Genomic DNA, 27,886 nt, shown 5'->3' with positions numbered 1-27,886 from the left:
TTCCCTCTCATCTTTTTAACTTTGAGTCTCTTATTTATCTATACTTGGTGAGACGTTTGCGGTTGTCAACGTCAACGTGTCCTACCCGACACTTATTGTAGGTCTACATTTCTCAATGATAAAACAGCTGCAACAAACTACTGCAGATGTGCTAGTTGCTACAGATGTTTTACTCATTAAAATAAGATCCAGAATGCATCTTTACATCAATGTATTAATAGTATAACTTTCATAAAGGCAACTTTAATGACAACAAACTTTATTCTTAACAGCACTGTTTGACAGCAAAACAGGCCTAGCCTGCACATGGCTTGGTGTGATATGCAGATTTGATGTAAGGAGCACCAATTAAGTACCACTATTGACCTTGATGTACTGTATATAATCAATTAATTAGTGCAGCGATTCCCAATCTGTGGGCGAGGGCCCACTGGTGGGCCTTGAGTATATTGCAACTGGACCCCCAAATAATTACTAAAACACAAGTCTTTATTGGTAACATAACATTAATATAACAAATTAACGTAAGAGAAAAGTCATCGTATCACTGAGTTTTCATTGTGATACAGTACCAATAAATAGGAACTTATATACAACGTTAGTTGCGTTGATCCAAGCCAGAACACAATTGATTGATTGAAAAATAATAAAATACACGTGCTCCGACAATGTACACGGCCTACCCATGTGACTGACCACTTTGCCGTGTTAAGTGGTCAGACGTGTGGGCTGCAAACACTTTCGAGATGTTCAAGTGTGCCCTGATCCAGAAAAGTTACGGAATCACTGATAGTGGATTTTCTGAATAATAAAGAAAATGCAATAATTGAATCTAATAATTTATTATACTGTTAACTTGTCCATTCATAAGAACTGTGCATTTAATGCATGATGGTCATCACAAAATAAAAACAGAATTAAAAACAGACAAGAATAATATAATTTTATAACATGACGTATGAGAAATACAGCAATTAATTATTATCAAAGCACAGCCTCTTGTTTTGTATGTACATTCTTACTGAGACTATACCCAAGGAGGTAAAACAGAAAAAATGGTTTCTAGTCATGTATCACGGTCTTGGGCAAACCCATGGAAGGTACAACAGTCTGCTCCTAGAGAGGGAAAAAGGAATGCTGCAATTAGATTGAATAAAATGTGTGTTGTGTCACTGACACGACATAAAGAATAAAAATAAAACACTGTATATTACTTACAGTAGATGGTTCAGCTGATCTGTGGTCAGCTAAGCTTAATGGTTAAGGCACTGCTGGCTGAACAAGTCCTCCAGGAGCTGACAGTTCTTCCGCCCCTCCCTGTAGTGTGGAGGCTTTGTCCTTCTTGCCCACCTCCCCATTGTCGCTCTCCTGTGTTTGGCAGAGACGTAGACAAAATGCAATGCAATCACCAAAGACTCCTCTGAACAAAGTGTGCACTGTCAAATACTTTGGTCAAATTTGTAATTTCAGTTTAACACTGAGGAAAGAAGATACACTGCTGTACCTACTACCTGCATTAGGGGTGTTTTAAACACCTGTACAACAACATTATGTGCTGGAATCATTTCACGAGTGAGCACAGCACAGCACAGTCTTGTATGCACAGCATATGACGTATAGATTTGATTTGCTGAGAGACTCACAGGATCTCTCGAGCTCAGAGGAGATGTGTCGTAGCACCACACAAACAGGCCTGCATGTGGCTCGCAGGGAACATAGTGCCATGGGTCAAGGTGTTTAAGAGGTGGGATAATCTGCTGGCGCAATTGTTTGGCAGGGCTTTTGGTCAACCTCATACTCATATTCTGAACAAAAGCTCATTGTGGAGTTTCATAGATAGACATACAGACAGAGACAGAACTGTGTATACAGTATTTATGCTTAAAGCAATCTGTAACTTTTATGTCCTACTATTCTCATACTTTCATACAGAATGGAATCGGGAAAAAATAGCATTTCATGAATTAACACATTAAGACAGTAGGCCGATTAAAAAATGTGCACACATTTTCACGATTATAAAAAAATTGCAGATCTATAAGCTCAGATCATCTTCTCTCCTAGTCTCCTATACTCCATTACTTTAACAAATTGAATTGAATTGTGCAATTATGGAAATCGTAAAGCACAGCACAAATTATATTTGGTTTATTTGCTCGTCGACTTTGTGGCCTGCAGAATGCTTTCTAACTTAAAAAAGGCTGAGGAAGGTCGCAAGACCGAAACGTTGCTTCTTAATAATAAATGCTCTGAACCTAGCAAGTGGCGGTGTGCGGGTGTCCCTCCTTTATAACTTAAAAAAGGAAAATAAATAGAAAGGTTACTCTCCAATGGAAAATTATTTTACTGTCTCTTTCCCTAGTGTGAAGTGAGGGGCGCTCTTATTATCATACGTCATCACATTCTGATTCCGGCCAATCACTTTGTCCTCACTGTTTAAACCCTAAAGCTAATGAAATCATCGCTATGGGGTACACAAAGACATATAAAGCTGGGCATAGGCTAGGCATAGCCTGGCTAAAATAAAAATCATCTATTAGCAATTAAAAACTAAATAAATATTAAAAAAACAGTTGTGGGAGGAGTTACATTGCATTGCAGCCATCTTTTCTATATAAAAATGAGATGTGACACAACAACTCACCTTAGATCCTTTTGACTCTTTCATTGAAAAGAGACCTGTAACTGGAGAGGTTGGTGACACTGGCGACTGAGGAGACCTTGGCCCATGGGATAAGGAATTTGTCCTTTTGACAGCTGAGGACACGGCCTGTGCAAAGCGGGAGGGTGTTGCGGGAGAATAAGGTCTAGGGGCTGCAAAACTCCTTAATTTTTCCAGGCTTAACCCCAATGTTGGCTCTTTGATGGGCAAACTACTTTGCCTGGCCAGTCGCATCATGGGCACATTCATCTTGTCATCCTCTTTGGGGTTCAGTTCAACATGAGTACCCCCTACTGGCTCCTCTGGGCATTGCACAGGAGGTGGTGGAGGAGGAGGCAGGCTTTCTCTCCCTAGGCTGCCTGGAGCCTCCCTCTGGTCAGCCCCAGGAGTGAGGCGCTTCTCTGCTGCCGAGGTTACATAATACCCAGGTGTTCTTTTGTGCTGTGCCAAGCGGAAAGAACCAGGCTTAGGTTTAGTTGCGGGTGGAATTTTCATTTCCTTGCCTTCTGTCGTCAAACCTGCTTGGAATCCTCCATTAGTTGGGGATGAGACCTTGTCATCTGCTGCAGGTAAACCTGTTGGTGTCAATGGGGAATGAATGGGTTCAGTCATACTTCCGTTAACAGTGCTCTGGCTAGTAGTAGTAGAGATAGTAGTAGTATCAGACAGCAGTGAGTCTTCCCTGGGTGTTTGTTGCGTTGGGACTTCTGGCTGTTCCCGTTGTGCCGAGCCCTCCTCCAGGTGAAGAGAAACAATATCCAGGTCCTTTTCTGGAGCCACAGGTGGTGGTGGTGGCGGAGAAACAATATCCAGGTCCTTTTCCTGAGCCACAGGTGGTGGTGGTGGTGGTGGTGGTGGTGGTGACTCCAGCGTCAGCTCAACTTCGTAATATCGGAGTTTCTCCAGAGATTTCTGAGGCACAATGGTATATGTTGTCATCCCCACCTTGGGAATGTAGTCCCTTGTCAGCTCATTGGAAGGCTTAGGTTTTGGCTCAGAGTCCTGGGCATAAATAGAAGGTGCCTTTGTTGCAGCGAGGGGACTTGGTGTTGATTCTTGGCATTCCGAGGTGTCTGGGGTGTGAGATAAGGCAGGGTTCGGGTCAGGAGGGTTCAGGTCCTCTGTGAACGTGGCCATATCTTTCTTCTGGTCCACTGATCCAGTGCTGGCTGGCTGAGCTGAGGAGAGAACTTTGTCCGCATCTTGTTGTGACAGCAGTGGAGTGAAATCTGTTTGCACCTGAGCATCTTCTCCATGGGGACGTGGTGTGCCGTTGGCCACTGGGCTTTCAAACCCGCCAGTCTCTTCCCGGGGGGTTTCAGTGTTTGCCTGAACAGCGGATTGGGCCTCTGCACCCTGCGTTGCAGGTTCGGTCGGTAGGCTGGGGGAGCCACAGCATACAGTACTGCATTCACCTTTGGCCATTTCAGCTGGGGACTCTTCACATGCTGGCTGCTGACTTGCTTCTTCAACTTGGCATGGACCACTCTCTATTGTAGAGAACAAAACCATATATGATAGAATGCCCATTTAAAAATGTAAACAAAACAGACGTAGAAAAATAGACGTACAGAAACAGAGTTTAACAGGACATTTCTGGCAAAAAATGTAATCCTAGTGTCAACCCACCACTATCTGCTGGTTCAGATAAATCCATATCAGCACTTGGCCTCGGATTATTGTGCGCATCAAAATCATTTGCTGTGCTCTCCATTGACCTGTCAAATACAGAGAGCATTTAAAGCAGTCCAGATACCAGAGCGAGAAGTGTGCCTTATTCTTAGGAAGCCATACTTGAGTTCGTACTTGCCATCTGAGGACAAATCACTCGAATGATCTTCCCGGGAAACCTCGGTGGGTGGCAAGCTCAGCTTCTCAGCATCTGGGGATCGAGAGAGGTATTATATACAGTAGTTCAAAATAAATAAATAACTAAAACTAGAATTGACAAAACATTTAGTTAACTGAAATAAAAAATAAAAAGGCTTTAGAAAAACAAAACTAACTGAAACTGTTCTATGTATTAGCAAAATTAAAATAAATAAATAAAATGTCTAAGTCTTTTTCAAAGACTACAAGACTACAAGCTCACAATGTCTCGCATATGCATAATGACATGTTGTGAGCTTGTAGATCAGTTATTTTTGCTATTTTTCTCAAATCTTGCCCCAAAGTAACGCAACAGAGTAACCTACAAAGTTTAGAAACCCCACTTTTATTTTAAAACTAATCAAAACTAAACCTGAAATGCTAAACTAATAACCTTGGTCCAAGGAGATGTCCACTGAAAGGTTGAGACTGCTGTCATCTCCCGGGATATCGCTCACAGTTCCAGAGACGATGGAGGCAGTGCTCTCTTCCTGCTCCACAATCTCCTCCAGTGTGTTATTAGCAGGGTTCTCTGTAATAACAGCACAGAAAGCCTCAACCAAAGATATATTATATAGATTGAGACAGGTATGACAGCTGAGAAGGACTATACAGTCCCTCATATCCAACAATTAAACAATTAATGGTGAGATCCTATGAAAGTAAAATAGCTAATATAAATTGAAAGAGAAACAGTCTAACTCTGTTGGCAGAACCATCCAAAAAGAGTTTAAGGGCAATTTGTACAATATTCAAAAGAATAATTGTAATTGTGTTATACCTACCCAAATAACTAAGTTATTTCTGATTAAATATTAATGTTATTACCCATTCATAATAACACAATTAGTTGCTGTCAGGAGGAAAGCACATAACTCAATTTTTGAGGTCTTTGATTTATTAGCATAAATCAGTGCCTTTGTTGATTAAAATACCATTGAACCAATAGAAAGTTCATAATTCTTAAGGACCAAGGATCCTCAAACTGTCTGCTAAAGCTCCACCAAATCATGCAAGTAACAATATATAAAGTCACAATACCAACTTTGATGAGGCAGTATTTCTGTTTTCAAAATATACGTAAGGTTTTCTTAATTTCCAGAAAAAAATATATTTGTCATTTTCTGAAAAATGAACATTTTGGAGTTAGGTGGTTTCTTCCCGACAGCAGAGAGATTACTCCCTCACCTACTTCCTAATTCAGCACTTCAAGGGCAATCACAGAGCCGAGTAGACAGAATATTTAAAACTGCTTAAGCAAAAGCAGGAGCTTTTCACTGTGCTCAGCTTGTGACTTGTATTACAGCTGAGCTAGTGTAGGCTAGCTCCAGCCCCTGAATCGCTAGCCTGGAGTGAAACAAAATGAAAATTCAGGCTGAGTGTCAGGCTAGGCTAGTGATGTGTCCCTCTTAAGTTGATCTCTCCGGAAAAACTCAAGGGTATATTAGCTGAAAGCAGCGATACAGGGGCCGGAATAGGCAATCTACAAAATGCAATACAATACGCACAATAAGCCATAGAAACAGAAGACTAAACATGAGAGAAAGAAGACAATGTAATTAACAAATGATCATTTTAGCTGAGTAAAAGAGTAAGCCTATGAAAGTTGTTCATCACGCGGAGACGCATGCGCTATATGTAACGAAGTTTCATGGGTACACGTTAAACAGGACATGAGGGGGTGCCCGCTGGCCAAGTGGTCCAGGCATATGCCACATGTGTTCGAGTCCCGTTCATGACGACCTTTGCTCCATTGTCTCTCCCCTTCTCTCTTTTCTGTCAATCTTCACTTGATACTATCAATAAAAGCTTTGTGCTATAGTGCCACCCCAACATTCTGTAGGTTTTCATGAAATTACTGCACAGTTTGGCCTGGAGCGCTGACAGAAGAACACTAAGAATATAATTGTTTGCCAAATTACGTAAACAATGACTGCACGGTAAAGATATTTCTGTTATGTATGCATAAAACAGGGGAATAATAACTCGAAAGATGAAATTCTGTGGTTGCCTCAATCGCTAATATAGGCCCCTCCCACATATTTTGCTAGTGAATTACAATGACATGTCACCCCTGTGATCATGTTTAAGTAATTTGGAGGGGATTAATTTTTTGCAACAAACAGGCTTGGCCCCTTAATAAGGCAATTCCTGTACATGATCATGTATACAGTATGCTACATTATATAGAGCATAGTAGAGTATCTATCATGACACTTTTTATTCATGAAATCTGGGAGACACAGTATCTTTCATACAGAAAGAATAGCTAATAAATATGAGGCTCTAGACTGTATGATGCAACGTCAAAACAGGTCAGTCCATGAAAATGAAAACGGAAACCTCTCTTGGGTCTCTGATGGACTGTCTGTCCACAATGTAGATTGCAATGTTTGGGCTATAATGGACTTTGAGAAGCAAGTCAACCATTATGTAATCAAGCAAGTGCACTGATAACCCAGTTCCTCATCAATAATTTCCATTCTGAAAACAAATTTCCAAAATGAAAGTGTCTGAGCGTATTTATCAGGCTATTGTACACAGATCTTGGCAGGATTGAGGATTGAGTACTGATGCATAGTTCCAATCAAAATGTTTGTTTGTAGGAGTGTAGACAATTCTTTGATACATAGGTGTAATAATAATAATAAACTTATAAATAAACTAAAATAATGACTATAAACATCTGAACTGACCTGTAAACTGTCCACTACACCAACATCTAATTAGTTTCAGATACCCGTCTGGTATTTATGAAACATACAGAAATGATTCGTGAATCATTGAACAGTAAGGCACATACAATGTCATACAAATTATGTAGAGCACCGCTTTACATAATTTCTTGTTCAATTATAGAAAATAAGCGAATGGATATGAAAAGTACAGAAAAACACATGAGAATATTTAGAGAATGAGTGAACAAAGAGGCCAAAAGACAAACAAACAAATAGTTAAATAATCCTCAGTATAAATACATTTGGAATGTATCAATGATTACTTTGACACCTTCCGATTATATTGAAACATTATCAGTTGTAAATCTGATGTCATTAGGGCGACCAGATGTCCCCCTTTGCGTGAGACAGTCCCTCATTTCCAAGACTTTTCAGGGTTCCCACAAATTGAAACCCTGTCCCACATTGTGACCTGCAGGCATCAGTGTTCAAAAATGCCCTAATAGTTAGTCCCCCTAACTCTTGTTGTCTCTTTCCCTTCAAGATGTGTTTTAAGCATGTTAATATAACATGAAAAATATACCCTGGGCTACAGTACCATGTCGGCCATACCAACAAAATGTGAGACGCCAGAGGGGTTTAATAACAAAATGATTTGGTCGAATATGACATAAGGCATTTTTAAGTAATACGTTGCTAACCCCCTGTGTCCAGTTGTCCTACACAAGCGATACTTCTGCCCCTCAAATGAACAATTTGTATCTGGTCACCCACCCTAGATGTCATTGCAAACTGCAAATTACGAGAGTCTGTGAATTGGATGAGTAAAGAGTGAAAATGGAAAATTATCAAGTCCGTGGCAACAAGGTCGGTATCATGCAGATACAGAAGTCAGAGTGCAGGTGAAGGTGAAGGAGGAAAAACAGTTGAAATGTTTGAGGACTGAAGAGGTGAAACAGACTGACAGCACAGAAGCAGGCATAGATGGAAGAAGGAAGCAGCAACAGCACCCCTACTGATTCTCACTCGCCTTCCAATGACGACTCAAAATCTGCAATTTTAAACAGAATGCCAACTTAATAAAATCATCCCCCGAGTCTTTGACTGCTGCATTTTTACAAATGTTTTTTTTTCTTTTCATTGTCTCAGAATAACCACTAGGAGGCGAAAGAGTCAAATGGAAAGAAAGGTACAGCACAACTGCACTGTTGAAGTCTGAATAAAAAACTTGGACTCTCTATGGATCTGATTTGTTGACTTTCAGGGCAAAGTACAACTGCCCAAATATCTCAAATATCACAACTTTTTTCCTGTCTTTATAAATTCATAAACTACCTTTGAAATAAATAAAATCAAAGTCAGTCCACTGATAAACATAGAGACATTTTTAAGAACAACAAACCTTGTGAACTCCCATTTAGAGGTTTATCTTGGACAACAACAGGGGGTGGAGGAGCCTTGCGCTTGGTTCTCTTCAGGGAAGACTCGGCCGAGGATCCTCGACTTATACCAGACTTCTACATTAGAGGAAACAAACCATGGGTGAGTTTACTAAAGCAATCAATACACCTGAACACGAAAATCTTTCTCAAAGTGTGCTGTCCATGCAAGTAAAGAGATGAAGCTCTCAAGCAGTCAGAGTGGCTCCCTTTCCAATAGTCACTTACCTGGTCACTATCAGCTTGGGCCTCAGGTTCAGAGTTGAGTCTCTGGCGAGTGTTGAGGTCTGACGGGCAGCTCTGGGACACAAGAATAGGGGGCTGGGGTGCACGTCTCTTCTTTGGCGCGTCGATCGGTACAGTGGTGGAGATGAATGGAGAGGAGTTTGTGCTGGGCAAGGCCATGCTGAGAGGTCGAGGCTTGCTCACTAGTACTGGGGAAGCTGGAGCACTGGCTGTCATTCCCTTTAAAGAACAAACATCCAGTCACAGGTCATGATAAGAGGCCCATTTCCAAAAAGAAAAAAAAATTGTGCTTCAACCAATGGCAGCCCAAAGAAATCAACCCTCCCTATGTACATATAAATCAGCTGAGTCGTTTCGTATTCTCATAGCATGTGAAAATGAGGAACTAATGTGTTGTTGCCAATCTTCTACCTGCTCTGATGTTTTCTTGCTTCTTCTAAACATGCTGAAAAGGCCTTTATTTTCTTTCTCTTTCTGGATTTTATCTTTGCCTGGTGTCACAGTATCTGTAAAGAACTCTTGTTAATATGGTTGGTGACATTTTCATAAAGTGCACAAACTATTCATGATGGAATCAAGCTGAGCTACCTGAAAGTGTTGGTGAGGCTGGACAGACAGGTGAGGGAGGCTGGTCTGCATGTGAGAGGACAGCAGGTAGTACAGCAGTAAAATAATCCATTATTCACTTTCGAGTGTTGGCTAACTTGGCTATACAATAAAAAAAAAAATTATATGCGATTAGCTCTCACCTTTTGTGTCCCTTGCATATACCTCCCTTATGGCATAATCATTGAGAGAATTTGACAAATCCAAAGGGCCCTGTGATTGTACATCTCTTGTCAAAACTGTTGTCTGCTCATCAAATTCACATTTCTCACAGATGGCTGGTAAGTGCTCGGTCAGGGGGACTCTGGGATTGACTCGTAGTATCGTTTTCTGAGTCTTCCTATAGTTTATCACCATCCGAACAGTCGCCTTGAGAAAACAAAGGAAGCCTCTTTGACATACAGTTTATTTAGTGGAAATGAAAGATGACAATATGCCAAAGAAACGTGAGGCGTAAACTTGAGACATCAGTACCTCAGGCATGATCTGTGGGCTGGTTTTCTTGTTCTTATCCTCCATTCCTTTTGGTTTTAGCAGGATTTTCTCTGCCTCCAATGTTCCTATCAAAGCATTGGGCTTGAACTTGATGTGATTTCTGTTGGTGGTAACCAACTCTAAGGTGTGGCTAGAAGGGTTCAGGTGATACTTGGCACACAGCATCACAAGGAGATCCATCAGGGGTTTGCTGAAAGACAAGACAGACACACCCAAACAAAGACAAACAGTCTTAGTCATCAGTGGGTGTAATGGAGGGCAAATCTGATTTAGTGCCAGTGGTGCACTGCAAAATAGGAAATCCTCATTAATTCAGCTAGGGATCTAATAAAATGATTTGACATGCTTGCTTGTCACAGTGGAAAAGCATCCTGGAAGTAGAGTTCTTACGTCTAGCTGTCTGTTGTGTGGTTAAATCTAACAAGGTAATTGTACTTGTTATGAGTTTTGTGAAAGATATACTGTATGTTATAATATAAAGACAAACTTTTACAAGTATAAATTTAACACAAGTTATACAAGCACTGCATGTCGCTCCTAGAGGCTGTGCTGCTCCTTACAGGCAAGTGAGGCAACCAGTATGCTAATTTAGCTAACTAGAGGAAAGGCTCACCAAAATAAATAGGGTTCATCCTGCAATCTGCCTGTTGGAGTATGAGATATCTCGTGTGCATTGTTGACATTTTGGAAATCCAGCCCATTCGATTTTGACTTGCATGCAAGCTGTACATTTGGCAAGGGTGGAGCTAGAGGGAGCATGAAGGCACTAAGCATCATTTATTTATGCAACTGAATCTTGAGTGCAATTGAGCATTTTGGTGTTGGGAAAGGCCTTGGGATGGATGGACGGACGGAAAACCGGCCGACTGAAATGCAAATGTGTCTACATGGATTTACAGATCATTTACAGATCAGATTAACATTAAAAAGTAATCTGAATGCATACTAACATTGCAACACATTATACAGTAATATTTTACATTAGCGAACAACATTTGCAACAACATGCAGCTCTCCCCTTTACAGGGGTAAAGTGACTGCCCATCACTGGGCCCGGTGGCCCCAGATTGCTCGGGTGCTCCAACGAACACAATTAGTATTAGTATTATGTATTCTTCTGTTGATTACGTTCGACTCTGCAAGGAACTTTAGCGGTGTTCATGGTTTAGAAGCCGACAGGGGAGGGCAAGGTCTGCCGCTGCACGAGCGACTCCTACAGGTTTGTCAATGGCTCAGCTGGGAGGGAGGCATAGTGTGTTCCTGGTCCTGAATAGAGTTGGCTGGCAACTCCATGTGTATCAAAAGTCAAGTAGAGGGTTAGCAGTGACAGGGACTTTACACATGGGGGTGAATTAGCAATTACTAAATTGGGGAGGGGAAAAAAGATACGCCAAACATTTAATCTTCATCATAATGAGTTCACTGAAGTCTGCACAGGCAGTTTGAACAAATTTAGAAAGTGAAAAGAAGGTGAAGAATTTGATGCCTAATCCTTTTATATTAAAATGGCCTCTGGTGTTTCACAAGACGCCATGGGGCACAAGATACCTACAGTATGAGGGAATGTGCATTGTGAGGAGAGAGAACAATGATATCGTGAATAAACATGAAAAAGTGTGTGTGTGTGTGTGTGTGTGTGTGTGTGTGTGTGTGTGTGTGTGTGTGTGTGTGTGTGTGTGTGTGTGTGTGTGTGTGTGAATAGACAGACGGACGCACGCACACACGTACGCACGCACGCATGCGCGCGCACACACACAAGGACACAAAGACCTTGTTCTAAAGAGCCTCATTGACGTGGATGTGTTGACACATGTTGATCTGATTAAATGGTGTGGTCACAGCTCAAATCCAACAGTGTGAGACTTCCACTGTATATATACTGTATGTGCTTGTACAGAATATGCATCGGTTTATTAAGCCATGAGTTTATACGACGCAATGGTGCATGAAACCATAATGTTATATTTTCACATTGGTAATCATATAGTACTAGAAAGAAGTCCAGCCAATAGATATATTTTCTTTTAAATGGCACACGTACTGTTCACCAAAACCACAACTTCAGCTGCTCCACCTCTCTGACTCAACGTCTTTGGAACAGATTTTTTGCAAGGATGACATAATACAAAGCCAACGTCATGCTACTGTGTCTCAGCTAAAGCTCTGAACTGTTTCTCTTTAAAGCCTTTCAGTCTAACAGTTACAGTATGTCTTTCAAAATACATTTAAGGCAGTTTTCCTCAAGCACATTAAATTCACCGCCTGATCCTTTGGCCCTCGTTGCGAGATCGTCTTTGGACATCTTTTTATATATATATTGATTACAGTTTACAACTCTGTTCTGCTAGCGCCTACAACACATAAGCCAGCGAAGTGAAAAGTTCGCTGGCTTATGCTGTCTATGGGAACGGAGTTTTTTTTAATAGCCTATCTCGGATTCTTCTTCCATGCTGCATTTTTGATCAAAATACCGGTAAGCTTGATTTCTATAAACGATATGATCGCCGGTTACAAAATGTATGTTTTGGGTGAATTAAATAACATTTACATAGCGATTGTTATATAGCAATTTCTTTACTTCCTGTTTCTCCATTTGAAAATGAAACAGCTTTCAAAATAAGATGGTTAACATTGAAGTGAACGGTGGTGGTCTTTGAGTATAAATTCCGCCACCAGATGTTGCATGGTGGCAAATGAGTGAACTCTTTCTGTGCCCATAACGTCTTTTACGTCTTTTTTTGTCATTTTATGCACACAGACTAGCCTCGCATCCAAGTACCATAGGTGTGTGTTGTTTCCCTAGAAGACAATTTAATTCCGCTATGGTGGCCGATTAAATTTGTCCCCCTCCATTCACTCCTGTTATAAGCTGTTAACGGCATTTTTTCTCTGAATCTTTTCTCCATCCGCGTCTGGATTAGCAATTAGGCGATTTTTGTAGCTCAATGAAAACTCTCCTCTGCCTCGCAGTTAACATATTAGTCCTTCTAGCAGCACAGAAGGAGCCCTCGGGTGACACGAACATGGCGGATTACGACTGGTTTTGATTGATTGAAATATGTATTAACAGTTTGCAGAATTACAGTACATTTCAAGCACAACTCAATACAAAGACTGTTAACTGTGAGTGGACGACCCAATAAAGCATTACACTTGTTTACAAGAGGGTCCAGCTTGTTCAAATCATCAAAACATTTAGAGACGTACAAATAGACACTTCTATAGAGCAAAAACAGGAAATCATCATAAAGGAGGTGATTTTACTGTCCGTGCGGGCACATAACGCAACTCTGTTGTGTGCATGCACGGCACGTAATGAGAACACAACAATTCCTCAAATCTTATTGTATAATATTAAATACTGTATACTTCTTACACTCGAATACGCATAGCTGATAGTTCCATATGCATTTCTCACCTGCAAGGGACCGTGGTTGTCTTTTCTGCTCCGCCAGGTAGTACCACCACCAGAGAGACATCTTGGTTCTCTTTCTGATCCATGGTCAGATGAGGGTATCCTGGGTACTTCTGTGAGAAGCCAGGAGAGTCCAGGCTCATAAGTATTGGTGGAGATGGGGCTTTGCTTTTGGTTGACACCCTGTTATTGGGATGACAAGAAAAGCATGCATTATTCTCACAATACTATAGCATCCGTTCCGTACATACGGTAAGGCAAACCATTGACTTTCAAACTTAACCAGTTAGAAAAACAAGTGACAGACGGTAGGTACATATATTAATAAATGCCAATACCACTTGCCTTCTATTTTTTTAAGGTCTGTGCAATCTTAGACAACAATCTGATTGAAAATCAAACTGCATCAGACAGTATGAAAGGAATCCTTTCTTCCCCATGTTAAAGTAAGCAGAGAGGCTATTACATGAAAGAGCTCAAGTCCACTTTGCAAACAAGTCACAAGACACTCAAGTGGAGAGATTTACTCATTGCCTGCAGTGAAAGAGACAAGGCATGTGAGACTGACAAATACAGCATAGAGAAGTGATCCCAGTATAAATAATGGTGGACACTGGACAGCTCATTTTGGTTGTACAAGGTAAATTTAGTATAAATCACCTTATGTGCCGTATCAGTAAACCTCACTCTGGTAGAGTGATTGTGAATTGAATTTAGTGTGATTGTGTTTATATTATAATTATGTGGTTACTATTGAATGTTTGTCTGAGAATCCTGGCAATTGTGAGACAACCAGCAGCAATCATTTAGAAACAAATAAACCACAGAAAATGTCTTGGACAAGCAAACTGTCTGACTTAATTTAGTCTAAGATTTTGTGGCCTGAAAAGCCAGCCATCTGTTACCATATAGGAAATCCTTACTGTGAAGCAGTCTGCCCTCTAAGCTAATTACACCATTATCATATTAAATAGATTGGGCTCCCTGGGAAGAGAGAAGAGCAGAGCGGTATTTTTATAAACAGCATTTAAAAATGATGTGTTTTTGTTATGTAGATTGTAGACTACCTGTATGGGTCAACTCAGAATTTATGTTTATTTCATAAACTAGCTACAAGCCACACAGTCTCTTCTGGGGGCCCAACTTACTCCCAAAGAGGAATTTGAACAATGTCTAAAGTTTATAGGCCCCACTAAGCCACATCTTGGAAAGGATTATTAGTTTCTCCAGGGGGTTCCTGTCCTAAAACACAATGATAGAAATGAAAGCACATACATGCAGACATACACACAGACACAGACAAGCACACAAACAAATGACGCCTTCGTATTCAAAGTCGCTGCACAGCTATAATGTTGCTTGTCATTCTCCATGCCAGTACACTTTGCACTAGAAGGCCATTTCCTAGCACCCTACAGTGAAATGTGTATAAACACATTAGTGGAACAATCATATCGCTGCTTATCTCTCAGTCACTTCAGTAACATTGGTAACAGCAAAAGATTGTTGAAAGGTTTCGGTGAAAGAAAAGGATCAGTGCCAGGAGCCCAGGAAGCCCTCACTGAACAGGATGCACTGCAGACTAGGAAGTAAGAGTGTTACATAAACATTAATATAAAGCTCACATTCACAGTTGGGTCTGCATGGAGCCACTAGATATGAACAAATCAGTGTTAAGTAGACGGCAGCAGGCACATTCACCACTTGCTTTGTCTATTTTGTGGTGCAGGGAATAAAATCCCTAATAATGATCCAATTCCAAAGAAAGAAAGAAATCTTAATATATCAGAGAATGCCCAAGCAGAATTTATGCCTTATGTTTGTGGATCAAGCTAGCCCAGCCATGTCAACAGAAAACTATTATTATTACTATTGGTGCTACAATGTCCATAACAAAAATATTCATACTCTTATGTAGCCGTACACAAGATGTAACAATCCTTGAACCTTGAACCTCGAGGCAGGTGACAGACAAGGAGACGGATGCTGTTTAGTTTTTCCAGTCCAAACCCATGTATTTCAGAAGCTCTGGGTGTGTTGAATAAGGGGAAAACGTGTTGCAGCTTGACCCGAGGCTGAGATCTCATTCACAGGTTTCCCAGGGAGGTCTGATGCACACAAACAAGCCCTTACAATGCCACAGACAGGACACACTTGTAAGAGATGATCACAGACCTCTAGGAAATAACAGGCCTTTGTGTCATTGTACCATGTGTTGTGTTTCATCATAGATTAATCCTGAGAACCACAGCATTACAACTAGAGTTACGTTCTTAGCTTATGCATGTTTCATGATAAATGCTTTTTATGTGATGTATTCCCATGCATCAATGAAATATCTAGTGCAAACCCTTTCAGTTCGAGACCCAAATTATACATTTGGTGTCTCTCCGGGTGTCCCACACCAGATTCAAACCCAGGTGTCCCACACAAGTGGCTAATAGAACACCTTACTGCAGGGGGAAACTGAATGTCGGCCTTCCGGCAGTACGACTTGTCAACCAGTATAGTGGCCAGAGAGCCTCAGACCCTACCATCCTACCAACCACAGGATCAAAATGTCTAGGAGACCAAATACAACCACTGCAGTTACCACTGCAAACAACGTTTTATTCAATTTAGTGAAAATAGCCGACCTACAAGCTCACAAATGCGTCACATTGCGACAGGAACATGGTATTTACTCGCTCCCTACTCAAAATACGGGTCTGCGACGCAAAATAGGTACAATCGTATGTTTGGGAAACTGCACCAGTGTATTCTACAAATTCTTATGTGTACGGTGCCCTCGCTGGCTCACACCAGAGAGGGATATGCAATGCAACCGCAGACAAAACAACCATAAATAATGTTATTCCTATAATGGATATTTTCATAAGCCAAATGTCCAACTTGGGCATTTCTTTTTATGTGACGATGTAGTCGTGTACTCTATTGGCTATCAAACAATAACAGCCCCAGATACCGTTTCTGAAAAATACTTGGAATACCTTCATGGTTATGTGTGTACAGTAAGTGTGAGAGAGAAAAAGAGAGATAGAGAGAGCAAGCACGAGAGGCAGAAAGACAGCCAGAGAGCAATGTGTATGTACAGTATGTATGTGTGCGTGGACTGTGCGCATGTGTGTGTGTGTGTGTGTGTGTGTGTGTGTGTGTGTGTGTGTGTGTGTGTGTGTGTGTGTGTGTGTGCGTGTGTGTGTGTGTGTGTGTGTGTGTGTGCTAGTGCGTGAGTGTGACGAGAGAGGCAAAGAGAGGTGTTACAGATATGGGGTGGGGGGTGTAATTGTGAACACAAACATTTAGTAACATCATAGTATTTAGTATTAATACATTAGTGCATCTGTCTAGTAGTAGAATATGGATCTTATTAATACGTAATCTTATTGACAAATAACTGTTAGAGAGACATGTCCAAATTCCTTACATTCCTTTGCACAATGTTGCAGCTGGTGGGACTTCAACCAGAACTTGCATTTCTGAGAAATTCTTCAGAACTGTCCTTAAGGCATTGATTGTAAGGCAAGTAAATATAAAACTGGACAAGAATATATTCAGTTAAATCCTGTGTTAATTTAGCCATTTGTTAATCCAAGTGTACAAATGTAACCTTAGTACATTTTGTACATTCTCAGGGTTAAATTGGCACTCTGGTTTTTACAGTGTAGGAGTAGTGCCAAGAGGTAACCGGGCCAGTGTTTAGGATTCAAATTTGACCTTGTTACTCAGTGAGTTTCTGAGAAAGGCTGGAGTTTATCAGGCCTGCCTGCTGTGGTATGTCAGCTCAGCTCAGCTGCCAGCTGCTAGTAGTGGTAGTGGTAGTGGGCCCCTTGAGGAAAGGTGGGTTCATGGACAGAGGTGCAAACAAGTTCTCAAAGGAGGCTTCCTGCTCCTGTCCCGCTTCAGACAACACCCAACATATTTTAAGAAACAACGGCAACAATGCATGAACTCAAACAACACACTGAGGCTCGCAGTCCTCTACTTAAGAGCAGTTGTGGAACTAGTCAATTGTACAGGCTTCAACAAGCCACTGCACAATTACTCAATTGCATGCACCATCTCAGCCAAATGTCATAGCTTAATCATAACCAGGACGCTTTGTGCACTAAATACACACGTTGGACATCTCTTGTTTTGTGTTCAATAGTGTAATTATCTAAGGCTTGGTACAAGCTTGTTAAGGCAGGATGGGACTTATAACCAATAATTACAAGGGACCTCTACAATACCAATTGTAGTAAGCCAGTGCATTTACAGTAGCCTACCGCTATGCTGTATAAAAACAGTATAGTATAGTATAGTATAGTATAGTATAGTATAGTATAGTATAGTACATTACATTACAGTATAGCACAGCATAGTATAGTATAGAATAGTAAAGGCCTAGCCATAGCAAGGAGAAAGAAGTGGAAAGTTGGAAGGCCATGTGACTATGAGACAGACCCACTCACCCAAGCAGAATGCCAAAGAATCATTATTCTGCCTTACCTCTTTTGCCTGAGGTTCCCTCTTCCTAAATCCTTCCCATGCTGTTGAGTATCTCCCCTGGGCAGAGAGAGAGAGAGAGACTTGGCTCTATCTGTATAGCTGCCACAGGTCTACCTTAATGCCACGCCCCATCGGTGACATCAGAGAAATCTGTCTCCTGTACCTAAATCCCTGTCACTGAGGCCCTCTCACAGAGTCTCAGGGAGAGCGGTAGCACACAGCGTGGCTGCAATACAGAGGCACTCCCCCACTGTCAGTAAGAAGCAAAGCCGTAATCAGCTTTACCTCCCTGCACAGACATGAACCTGTGGGCAGGGCCAGTTGGAAGAGCAGCTGCACTGAAATACATCACAACATGGGTGTACTGTGCACTACTTTCAAACTGGTGTTCTTATTTTGGCCGTGCCATTATAAGTTAAAACAAATAATAAGAAACAAACATTTTCTAAAATAGCTAAATAAAATGAGCAGATTTTCAAGCTTGCGTGCATCGCAGTGTCATTCGGCTCTAGTTGTAGTGAAGTGCATGATGGCTTAAGACCTTAAGTCAAGTGCTTAATTGGCTAATAAATTAAGGTAGAGTAACTAAAAAAAATAACTAAGTTGTGTTATCACAAATGTATTTTGAGAATGGGGTCATCACCAGTGAGAAATAACCAAGAAAACCACAAAGTTATATTGCAACCCAGGTTCTCTGTGGAGAGACCATCTCGGCAGCATATGGAATATGTAGGATGGAGAAATAGTGGACAGGATCTCGAGGTGAAGTCGTGGCGGAGAGGGTATACGGCTCGGTGAGCTAAGGGTTGCTTCACTGCTTTTTGCAGATGATGTAGTCCTGATGGCACCAACGGTCCAAGACCTTCAGCTCTCACTGGACCGGTTCAAATGTACGGCGGCTAGGATGAGGATCAGCATCTCCAAATCTGAGGCCATGGTTCTCAGCAGGAAACCAATGGATTGTGCAGTCCAAGTAGGGAATGAGACATTACCCCAGGTGAAGGAGTTTAAGTATCTCGGGGTGAGAGGAGGACGGAGAAGGAGATCAGCCGGAGAATTGGAGCAGCAGGGGCTGTATTGCAATTGCTTTACCGCACTGTTGTGACGAAAAGAGAGCTGAGCCAGAAGGCAAAGCTCTCTGTCTACCAAGCAATCTTCATTCCTACTCTCACTTGGGTGTGGGTCAAGACCGAAAGAATAAGGTTGCGAATACAAGCGGCGGTGGCTGGCATCTCCCTAGAGATAGGGTGAGAAGTTTAGTCACGCAAGAGAGACTCAGAGTAGAGTTGCTGCTTCTTTGCCTGGAAAGGAGCCAGTTTAGGTGGTTCGGGCATCTGGTTAGGATGCCTCTCGAGCGTCTCCCTAGGGAGGTCCTCGATGCATGTCCCACTGGGAGGAGAGTGGACCCCCGGGCAGACCAAGGATGAGATGGAGGGATTACATCGACTCATTGGCCTTGGAACGCCTCGGCCCAGGAGGAAGTTGCTCTGGAAAGGGAAATCTGGAGCTCTCTGGTGGAACTGTTGCCCCCGCGACCCAACTACGGATAAGCGGTTGAAGATGGATGGATGGATGGAGAAAAGTGTTGACATACTAGAGAACAGTGAGACCTGACCTGAAAACCAAAGTTGAGTTTCAAAATGGTGCATTTATATAGCTGCTTCAAACTGCCATAGAACATTAATGCATACTTAATTCAATCAGTTGATGCTTTGTGTTCCCATGTTTGATTTTCATTATGAAAGCCACACCCATCATCTGAGAGCTAGCTCCCTGTAAAATAACATTAAAGAGCTTGCTGATTTTGTGAATGTGAAGAGGATTACATCAGACACATAAAGGCATTACATCATTGCCATTTTAAATTACCTGTAGTAAGTTTTAGCTTTTGGATGACTATGCTACTTTATTTTTATCAGTTTCACTTTAAATTGAACAGACCCTCTATAAATCTGTTGCAAATGGTGCAACTTAGAATGTGGTTTCAGTAACCAAACCGAGGAAAAGGCATGGCTAATATTCAATACTCAACAACGTTCTATAAAAAAAGACAGATGGGCGATACTGTAAACAGTGAGGGCTGAGAAAAGGGCTTGTCAGCACTTATCACTTTGGAAAACCAGGGACACTATTCACTCTGACAAGTGTTCTAATGCTTTCATAATTAATTTAGTCAACACATTACAATAGCTGCAAAACAATATTTATACAACCTCAATTGGGAAACCATTTAAAATGAAATACATTTCCTGATAATATGATAAATGTCACATACAGTATAAACCAGGACAATCTACACCGTTATCATGACATGCAGTAGTTAATCTGCAGTGGAAAAACCTATGCAAGGGGTCCATCTATTGAATTTTTGCAACAAAAAGAAGGAAACTATGACCTTGGCTTCTACCAGTCACACTCTATTACTCATGCAAATTTCCTACAGCACAATGAAAACTTTAAATCAACAATGTTACAATGGCATTTCCCATAAGCCGATGCATTATTTGACTAGTATTCTCTAAAGATTTAAAAGTATGTACTCAATGTAAAATAATAGCCTATTTTTTCTATCCCTATTTTTAGCGAGGTGTACTTTTCCAGTATATGGATAAGAGAAACAATGGAGTTGTCTTTCATTCAGGAACTAGAAAAAGTGCTCCTCAGAGTGCAGGTCTCCGCCAGGTCAGGTAGGTTATTGTGGCCTCCAGGTGGTGCTATAATAGGCCAATGTGAAAAGGGTGGTATTTCTTACTCTGCCTTTCAGGGCAATCGGACACTGTGTTCATGATTTGAGGCATGCTGTTCACAAAATGTGTTTTGCAAAAATTGGACTGCTGGTGGCGCTATAACAGGCCAATGTGAAAAGGGCGGCATTTCTTCCTCTGCCTAGTGTGAATGTGTGTGCAACATTTCACGGAAATTACATGTGTTTAGGATTTGAGCCATTTTGCTCAAAACACACCAATCCTGCAAACTTTGGAAGCCAATGTTAGCCAATCAGGATGGAATATGAAAAGTTGGACAGATCCGTCTTGATCACATGACTATAGAAATACTGTGTATACCAATTTGCGTGATGTTTGAACAACATCTGTCGTTTTTTATCAGTGTGCCTATATAATCACATGTCTAAAATAGAAATGCCAGGTTGAAAATGCTAAACAGTCTTGGTACTAGCCATCAGTAGCCGGACTCGTACACACTTTCACTTTGGAGTTGATCTCGCATTCAATGACAACAAAGAGGCAAGTGGTGGTACTACTAGTGAGTGAGAACTGGACAGAGAGGTGGGGTTCAAGAGTTGCACAGAAGAGGGGGGGTGAAATCCCTGTGGAAAGACAAAACACAGGGCCAGGGCCACAGCTGGTAATTTGGTGAGAGGTCACTCACAGTAAACACAAGCTGTTTAAAGAGGGTCTGGAAAGGCCATTACTCCAGGAGCCGTGTGGGATGGAAAGAGATTAGGGAGAAGAAAAAAGCATAGGGACCCTATGAGAACTCCCCACTTCCTATGTGTATCCATTATTATTTTAGGCAAAACAAAACCATTTTCCCACAACGGGTTCCAACACACGCCCGCCTCAGCCCAACCAAACACAAACTCCCAAGGCATACTCTGAACGCTTATTTACAGTAGACTTCTGGTAGATATATATAGGGACTGTACCAACCACAAGGTGTTATTAGCTTCTCAATACAGCAATAATAGCAATTAATCAATAATAGCCAATTAGCCATAGCCTATGCTAAAATCTGCATCATTTTCATGAACTACAACTACTCATTGCTCTCTGTGGCACTCATTGTCCTGCAATATAAACTGTACATCACTCAATAGGCCTACCACAGTCCACAGCATAGCCAAGACCATGTTTCTTCTTGGATAGAGAAAAACTAAATGAATATTGAATATTTAGAATATGTATCCACAAGTAAGACTTTTCTTTTCCTATCAACAATTCAATCACTAGTAGCCAATAGTAGCACTAGTAGCCAATCATTTGCCCTTTTCGGATGGAATTCCACTCACAACTCCCTCAAACTTACTGCCCGCCTCTCTTCCAAGGTTGTAATACAATTAATTTTAAAAGCATTTAGTTAGTTAGGGTTTTATTGTCTCCAGAATAACATTTTTGTTCATCTAATGATCAGAACGAACAAGGAAATACATAGACTTCTGACAAGTAAAGTTAATTATTGCCTGTACACCATACATATGTGTAGCCCATAGTTAGCAATGCAGGCGTATCATGCTTACTGTCATACTCACCCTCAAAGGGCCGTTCTGAGCCAGGAAAAACCCTGCAAGACTGCCTGCCAGCAGGTCAAAGAGTCAGTAATGTATGACGACTGATAACGAACTTCAAATAATCCTTGCTGAATCTTTCAGTTCTTAATTAATGACCCAAAAACAGGGGAGGTCATCTTAGCTTGTGAGCTAGACTCTCTTACACTCCCCACACCTTATCTCAGTACAGCTCAAATATGCTTGCCCATAGCACTCCCCAAGGACAAACCAGTGACTTGGCAAGGTCAACAAAATGGTAAGCATCTGCCAAACATTAAGTGAACAACAAGCAGTTGTGTTTCAGTCCAAGTATATGCACAAACTCCATATCTTTTAACTTGATAAGAGGGTAGAATTTGAGTACTGTAAGTTGTTGTTGTTACCGCTTTCAGGTATTTAAAATCCATCAGATACACACAGAAACTTGGAATTACATACAGAAAAGAGTAGGCAATTCAAAGTAGTTCAATTCAAAGTTGTCTGGGAGACAAACATTTTACATAAAATGGAAGAGAGAAAGTTATCCCTTGAGTCATAATTATAACTATCACACTGTGTCCTTTCTTCTAAAACAATGCTGCATTGTGTAAACTGAGGCATCTACCAAAGACACACCAGTGTGCTTTTCCCCTGTTGCTGGTCACATGAAGCACAGAGGTTTCCACAAAAAGCATGCAGACACTGATTATTATTATTATTATTATTATTATTATTAATAATAATAATAATAAATGTTTTCATACAGCAAACTACAATCCCAAAGAACTGGAATGTTTTGAAAGAACAATGGAACTTTGAGTGTAGATAAATGTGAAGCTGTATAGTATACAGACTCATAATAAGTACAGTATACAGTGTATACTGTACTTATTATGAGTCAGAATTAATTACAGGTTAATATATTACTATATTACAGGTTTGCAGGTAGGTAAGCATGAACCTAAGCATCCTGGGAATGTCTTAATAGGCGACCATTCGTTTAAAATAGCAGATCAACAAGTTCAAAATGCGTTGGAATGTAGATCTGCTATTTTCGATGAACAGATTTGGTGTAGAGAGGGGGGCAAAAGGAGCGGGTATAGAGCCCTGGGGCCCGCAGTCAATGAAGTATATGATTTAAGTGGTTAATATATTACTGCACAGGTTTAAGCATGTATTTTTTACAAAGTAGTTCAGGTTTGTCATCACTTAGCTAAGTTTTCCAAACTTGTCAAAACCATACACAGAACAATCTGTAGTGTTAATTGAACTCTGAAGAGTCAAATTAACTGCGTAGTAAACAGATGCAGTTCTGTTCAAATCAACTGATGACATGCCACCTCTTTGTTGTTAGGACACTTTTTCGGAGAGATTTCATCTAACCAAGACAAACACTGATTAAAGAGGTCAAACAAATGCAAGCAGTCGGTTTTGTGATGACTTAACTCATTCACATAGAACATGAACAGTTCCTATTGAAAGCATACAAAGAACAAATTCATTGTAAGCAATTCATAATGCCATGCAGACTGAGTGTGGGAGGCACCCATCTGTTATGGACTGGACGAGTGCACAACAGACACAGACAGACCAAGTGCCAAGACTTCTATTCTATTTGCATATCTTGCATTCTCACTGCTTGTTCAGGTGGGTTGTATCCAATAAGTCATCTGAAGTAAATTTAATAGTGGCACTGACCAAAACATTGCCCATTGTATACACTACTCTCTTTCAAAACAATCTATAATAACAACTCATGAATTGGAGTTTATGATTTCCTAACAAGCCAGTAATATGCATTCATTGGTATTTACGGTCAGTGGGTTGGCTACGACAGGGCAACAAAGACAACCCATTATTCCCCATCCTCTGGATGCTGGCCAACTTGTCTCATTTAGCTATGTGAAGCAGAAGGCACAACACAACATCCCCTCAGATGAAATGTCCCTGTATTCAAATTAAGCCACTGTCACATTGCTGAATATTCCTTGGGCTTCTTCAACAGCAACAATTTGCTACAAACTGTTATTTTAAGTCAATATTATTGTCTCCATCATTTCACTACACTCTTGACCATCAGCCAAAAATGTCATATTCCTTGTGGGTGGATGATGTATTGGTCATTATTGGGATATGGGTGACTTTTTAAAATGGTTGTATTATGTCTTATTTAGTATCACTGATAGCTTACATTTGTATAGCTCTGGATTATTTCAAAGGGACATTCTTATTAAGTAATTTTATATAATTCAATTATTTGGTCTGATGGTTAAAAATCTTAAAAGATAGTCTCACGTGTTTTGTTCCACAATAATGACACACAATTCTTGTAACATCTTGCTTGGGCAATGTTTCAGCTTGACATTGCTTAACGCTCTATCTATGGTCTTCTCACTGTAAAATCTTGAGTGTTCATTTAACTCTGAGAGTGTACAAATCGACACTTTCGGTCCATTAGTACCATCTTAGAATTAAATTAGATTTCTCTGGGAGTCTGTTGTAGGTTGGCTGATCCCTCTAGCCATCGTTTTCATCACTGGATTCATGTGAGCAGCTGTGCCCTTGGACTGCCTGCATGTCTGGAAACAGCTGTGGGGATTCACAATACCTTAACCAATTCCACATTCTGCCCTGAGGAAAGCCAGCCATGTGAGATCATGCTTTAAAGGTGTGTCCAATTATTAGGAATAGTTCCAAGCAGAGCACTTTATATTAAGCAAGAATCCATCGATATGCTACTTGGTTATGTCACTATGGAGAAAAAAATAGAAAATACGAAATAAATGAAAAGCCGTACTGCCAAATTGTCAAGCCTCCAAAATGACACCAGGTGCGTTTTTTTAAAGAATGAAATTATGAAAACAAATCTTCAGAGAGCATTGTACCAGTTTCCACAAACATAGAAACTGACGAAATAAATGTAAGCATTTTTCAGCATTTTTGCAAACCATATGTTTTTTATATGAGCAATATATTTATGTGCCAACAGCACTTCTTAGAGAACAGCTGGCCTAGTGTTTTTGGCAATGTCAGTAGCTGGCTAACAAATACAGCATAGCATTGAGGGTCACATGAAGTGTTCACATACAAATGCACTTCAAAAGTGAGTGGGATTTCAGAAGCAGTGGTTTATTGGTTCCAAATATAGGAGCCACAAATAAGACAGGGAACATGTGCTTTCCCCCACGCCACACTTATGGAGAGAGTGGTTTTCTTTTCCAAATAACAGTCAAACCACAGAGAGATTGGGGTAGTCTACAACTCGCCCCTGCCAAAGTGTGGCTCTGCTACCAAATTACACAATGCTTATGAAATATGGTCACATAGTAGTCACACCGAGGTCATATTTTCTCTTCATCAAATTGCATATGATGTGCAGTACTATTTTTAGTTGTTTTACCCATGGAAAACTGCAATGCAAAGCAGCAACTTGGATACATCCCAATGGATTGCTATCAAGCTTTCAAATTCTCCATCGTACCTCTAATTAAAATCACAATAAGTCTGCAGCCCTCTGTTGAATGCCAAAAGAATGAGCAGCAACTGTGTAAAAACAAAGAAGAAGAAGGGGGAAAAGCTTTGGAAACTCACTCCCTCTTTTTAATGATTCCAACCACTGGAACACAGGCAGCTGAGATCATCTCATCTCCACGTCCCTGAACCAAACTGGATGGGAAATTCCAACGTGTCATAGGCTACACTTTGAGGTAGATCCTCTTTGACTGTTATTGGACAGGGCAAATCAATACTTGAGATTGATTACGCATATGAAATGAAATGGTTTTAAGCACACTGACCGCATACTTCCCACAAAATAAAAGTTAATGTCATAGGCTACAGCTCAGTCATATCAGTCATCACTAGCTCACTGCTCACACTACAGCTCATCACTGTAGGCAAGGGATGCAGACTGGTTTGCCTCTAAATGCTTCCCATGACCTCTACATATGGTCATGGCAATTTCTCAGTAAAACTTTGAGAGCAGGAAATGAGTAAAGTTCAAAGGTTGAAATGTTTGCAACAACTGTGACTTCACTTAGGGATTAAAGACTAGAGCCAAGATGATATTTTGTTTGACCAGAAATGTAAGCTTTAAGCTATGCACTGCTTTTTTTTACCCCCAATTAGTTGCAAAAATGCAAGTTTCATTCATTCACTATAGCACGATTTCAGTGTGCATTGCAAATTTTCACTTTTTTTCCTAGACATTTTCCTTTTCAGAAAATTCCACTCCAAGCTTTGACACCTTTTCCCTATATAATTTTCCAAGATATCTCAGCACAGCTGGAAATGTTCCCCGGCGCTATATGGGTTGCGTAGGTCCTTCTAATTGTGCCTCTATTCTAAATGATAAAGAATGATAAAGATGACAGTTACTGACAAACCAAATGACAGATCATATGGTAGCCTACATACCTCATACCAGAGCGTCGTCGATGCGAAGGACCCTGGGATCCACGATCATCCATGACTAATTGCATAGGTTACACAAAATCCCCCGGACTAGTCAAACAACAAACAAAACAATTAATTTCACAAATAACTTCTGACCTAGAGAATCGATTATTAAAGAATGAAAAGTGCTCATTTACTTTAGCTGCTTTGAAGTGATGCAGAAGGGCGAAGCCGCGAATCCCACATGAGGTCATCGGTTTCTCAGTCATGAATCTTTTCCCCCCTTCTTCGAGCGACAGATTTGATCTTAAATAGTTAGCTATTCATTTGGCCACGTCTTACCATTAATGTCGTTTTCGGCGCAGCTGTCAATATCACCAGTCGTAAGGTAACACTAGCTGTTACGTTTCGATTTTGTTTTGTTCAGTCATCCATTCTTTCTGTCCAGAAGTTCCGTGCCTTTTTCCACCTCTTTACGCACAGCATTCCAGTGCACCTACACTTTTCTTCCCTTCCTCAACTATCCAAACAGACGCAGCACAGCGACACAAGTTTTAGTCATGACACCATACACACAAGTCTGCCAACTTTTCTCTGCACACCGAGGGCATTGCATTGCGGCTGGACGCTGTAAGTAACGGTAGTGTTAGTGTAGGTAGGGCGTCTATCTCGTTCTCGTCCAGTTTTGCTCTCGCTTCCATTGGGGGTTTGACAAGCATAAACTTGTAGCTACACACTGGAACGCACAGAAAGTCTACCTAGCTAGCAAGACCCCAGATATAAACGTCAAAATAACACATGCTGCAGTTGCATTGCACACGAAATGCGAAATACTGTACACAAACGACCGACGCACAATAGCTACTTGCCTACTTCGAAACAACTAAGGAATTGTTTTGTGTACTAATGTGATTAATAGGAGTGCTTTATTTGGTTACAGTGCCATCGTGTGGCCGATTTTATAGAAATCCTGGACGATTATTATTTGAAAGATAATTGATAATAAATATGTGAAAAGATACCAATCCTTATCCAATCCAACTTTATTTATAGAGCACATTTCAAAACAACAGAGTTGACCAAAGTGCTGCAGTAGGCATAACAACAAATAGATATGTAGGCATAGAGATGAAGACACAATACAATTAAATATAGAGTACAAATATCAATCAGGGTTCAAAGCCAAGGAATAAAAAAATAGTTTTAAGATGGGTTTTAAAAACAGTGTGGGAGCCAGCCTGAGATGATGAGGTAGCTGGTTCCACAATTTGGGGGATATACAACTGAAGGCTCGCTGGATATGGAACATATAGGCCTATTTCAAGA

At 40.8% G+C, this 27,886-nt stretch overlaps 1 protein-coding gene across 5 annotated transcripts; it reads right to left on the bottom strand.

Annotated features, from left to right (window-relative positions):
* Window positions 1-826: 826 nt before the first annotated feature.
* On the bottom strand, window positions 827-27,420 carry cobll1b (cordon-bleu WH2 repeat protein-like 1b). Of its 5 annotated transcripts, none has more exons than XM_080785835.1 (16): window positions 26,758-27,420; window positions 26,582-26,668; window positions 17,899-17,955; window positions 13,414-13,593; window positions 9,975-10,185; window positions 9,644-9,869; window positions 9,483-9,527; window positions 9,306-9,400; window positions 8,877-9,113; window positions 8,612-8,726; window positions 4,926-5,063; window positions 4,457-4,544; window positions 4,292-4,380; window positions 2,645-4,152; window positions 1,219-1,368; window positions 827-1,116 (listed from the first exon to the last, which is right to left on the bottom strand). In XM_080785835.1, the coding sequence occupies exons 2-15, from the start codon at window positions 26,644-26,646 to the stop codon at window positions 1,261-1,263; spliced, it is 3,162 nt and encodes a 1,053-aa protein (XP_080641961.1). In that variant the 5' UTR covers window positions 26,647-26,668; window positions 26,758-27,420; the 3' UTR covers window positions 827-1,116; window positions 1,219-1,260. The 5 variants fall into 5 exon arrangements, with proteins under 5 accessions (XP_080641961.1, XP_080641962.1, XP_080641963.1 ...); XM_080785836.1 differs by having other exon boundaries at window positions 4,469-4,544; XM_080785837.1 differs by lacking the exon at window positions 17,899-17,955.
* Window positions 27,421-27,886: the final 466 nt, after the last annotated feature.

The sequence above is a fragment of the Protomyctophum bolini genome (genome assembly GCF_963924005.1).
Source record: "Protomyctophum bolini genome assembly, chromosome: 16".
In the NCBI taxonomy this organism is placed as follows: domain Eukaryota; kingdom Metazoa; phylum Chordata; class Actinopteri; order Myctophiformes; family Myctophidae; genus Protomyctophum; species Protomyctophum bolini.
Note: the sequence above shows the minus strand (reverse complement) of the source record. Positions and strands in the feature narration are given on the sequence as shown.

Bases quoted from the DNA above. Each gene is read 5' to 3' on its own strand.
- cobll1b (XM_080785835.1), bottom strand. From the start codon at position 26,646: ATGCAATTAGTCATGGATGATCGTGGATCCCAGGGTCCTTCGCATCGA. The intron at 9,870-9,974 runs GTACTGATGTCT...TGTTTTCTCAAG, and splicing joins GCCCACAGATCATGCCTGAG to GCGACTGTTCGGATGGTGAT. The intron at 4,545-4,925 runs GTTATTAGTTTA...CTCGATCCCCAG, and splicing joins GGACATCTCCTTGGACCAAG to ATGCTGAGAAGCTGAGCTTG.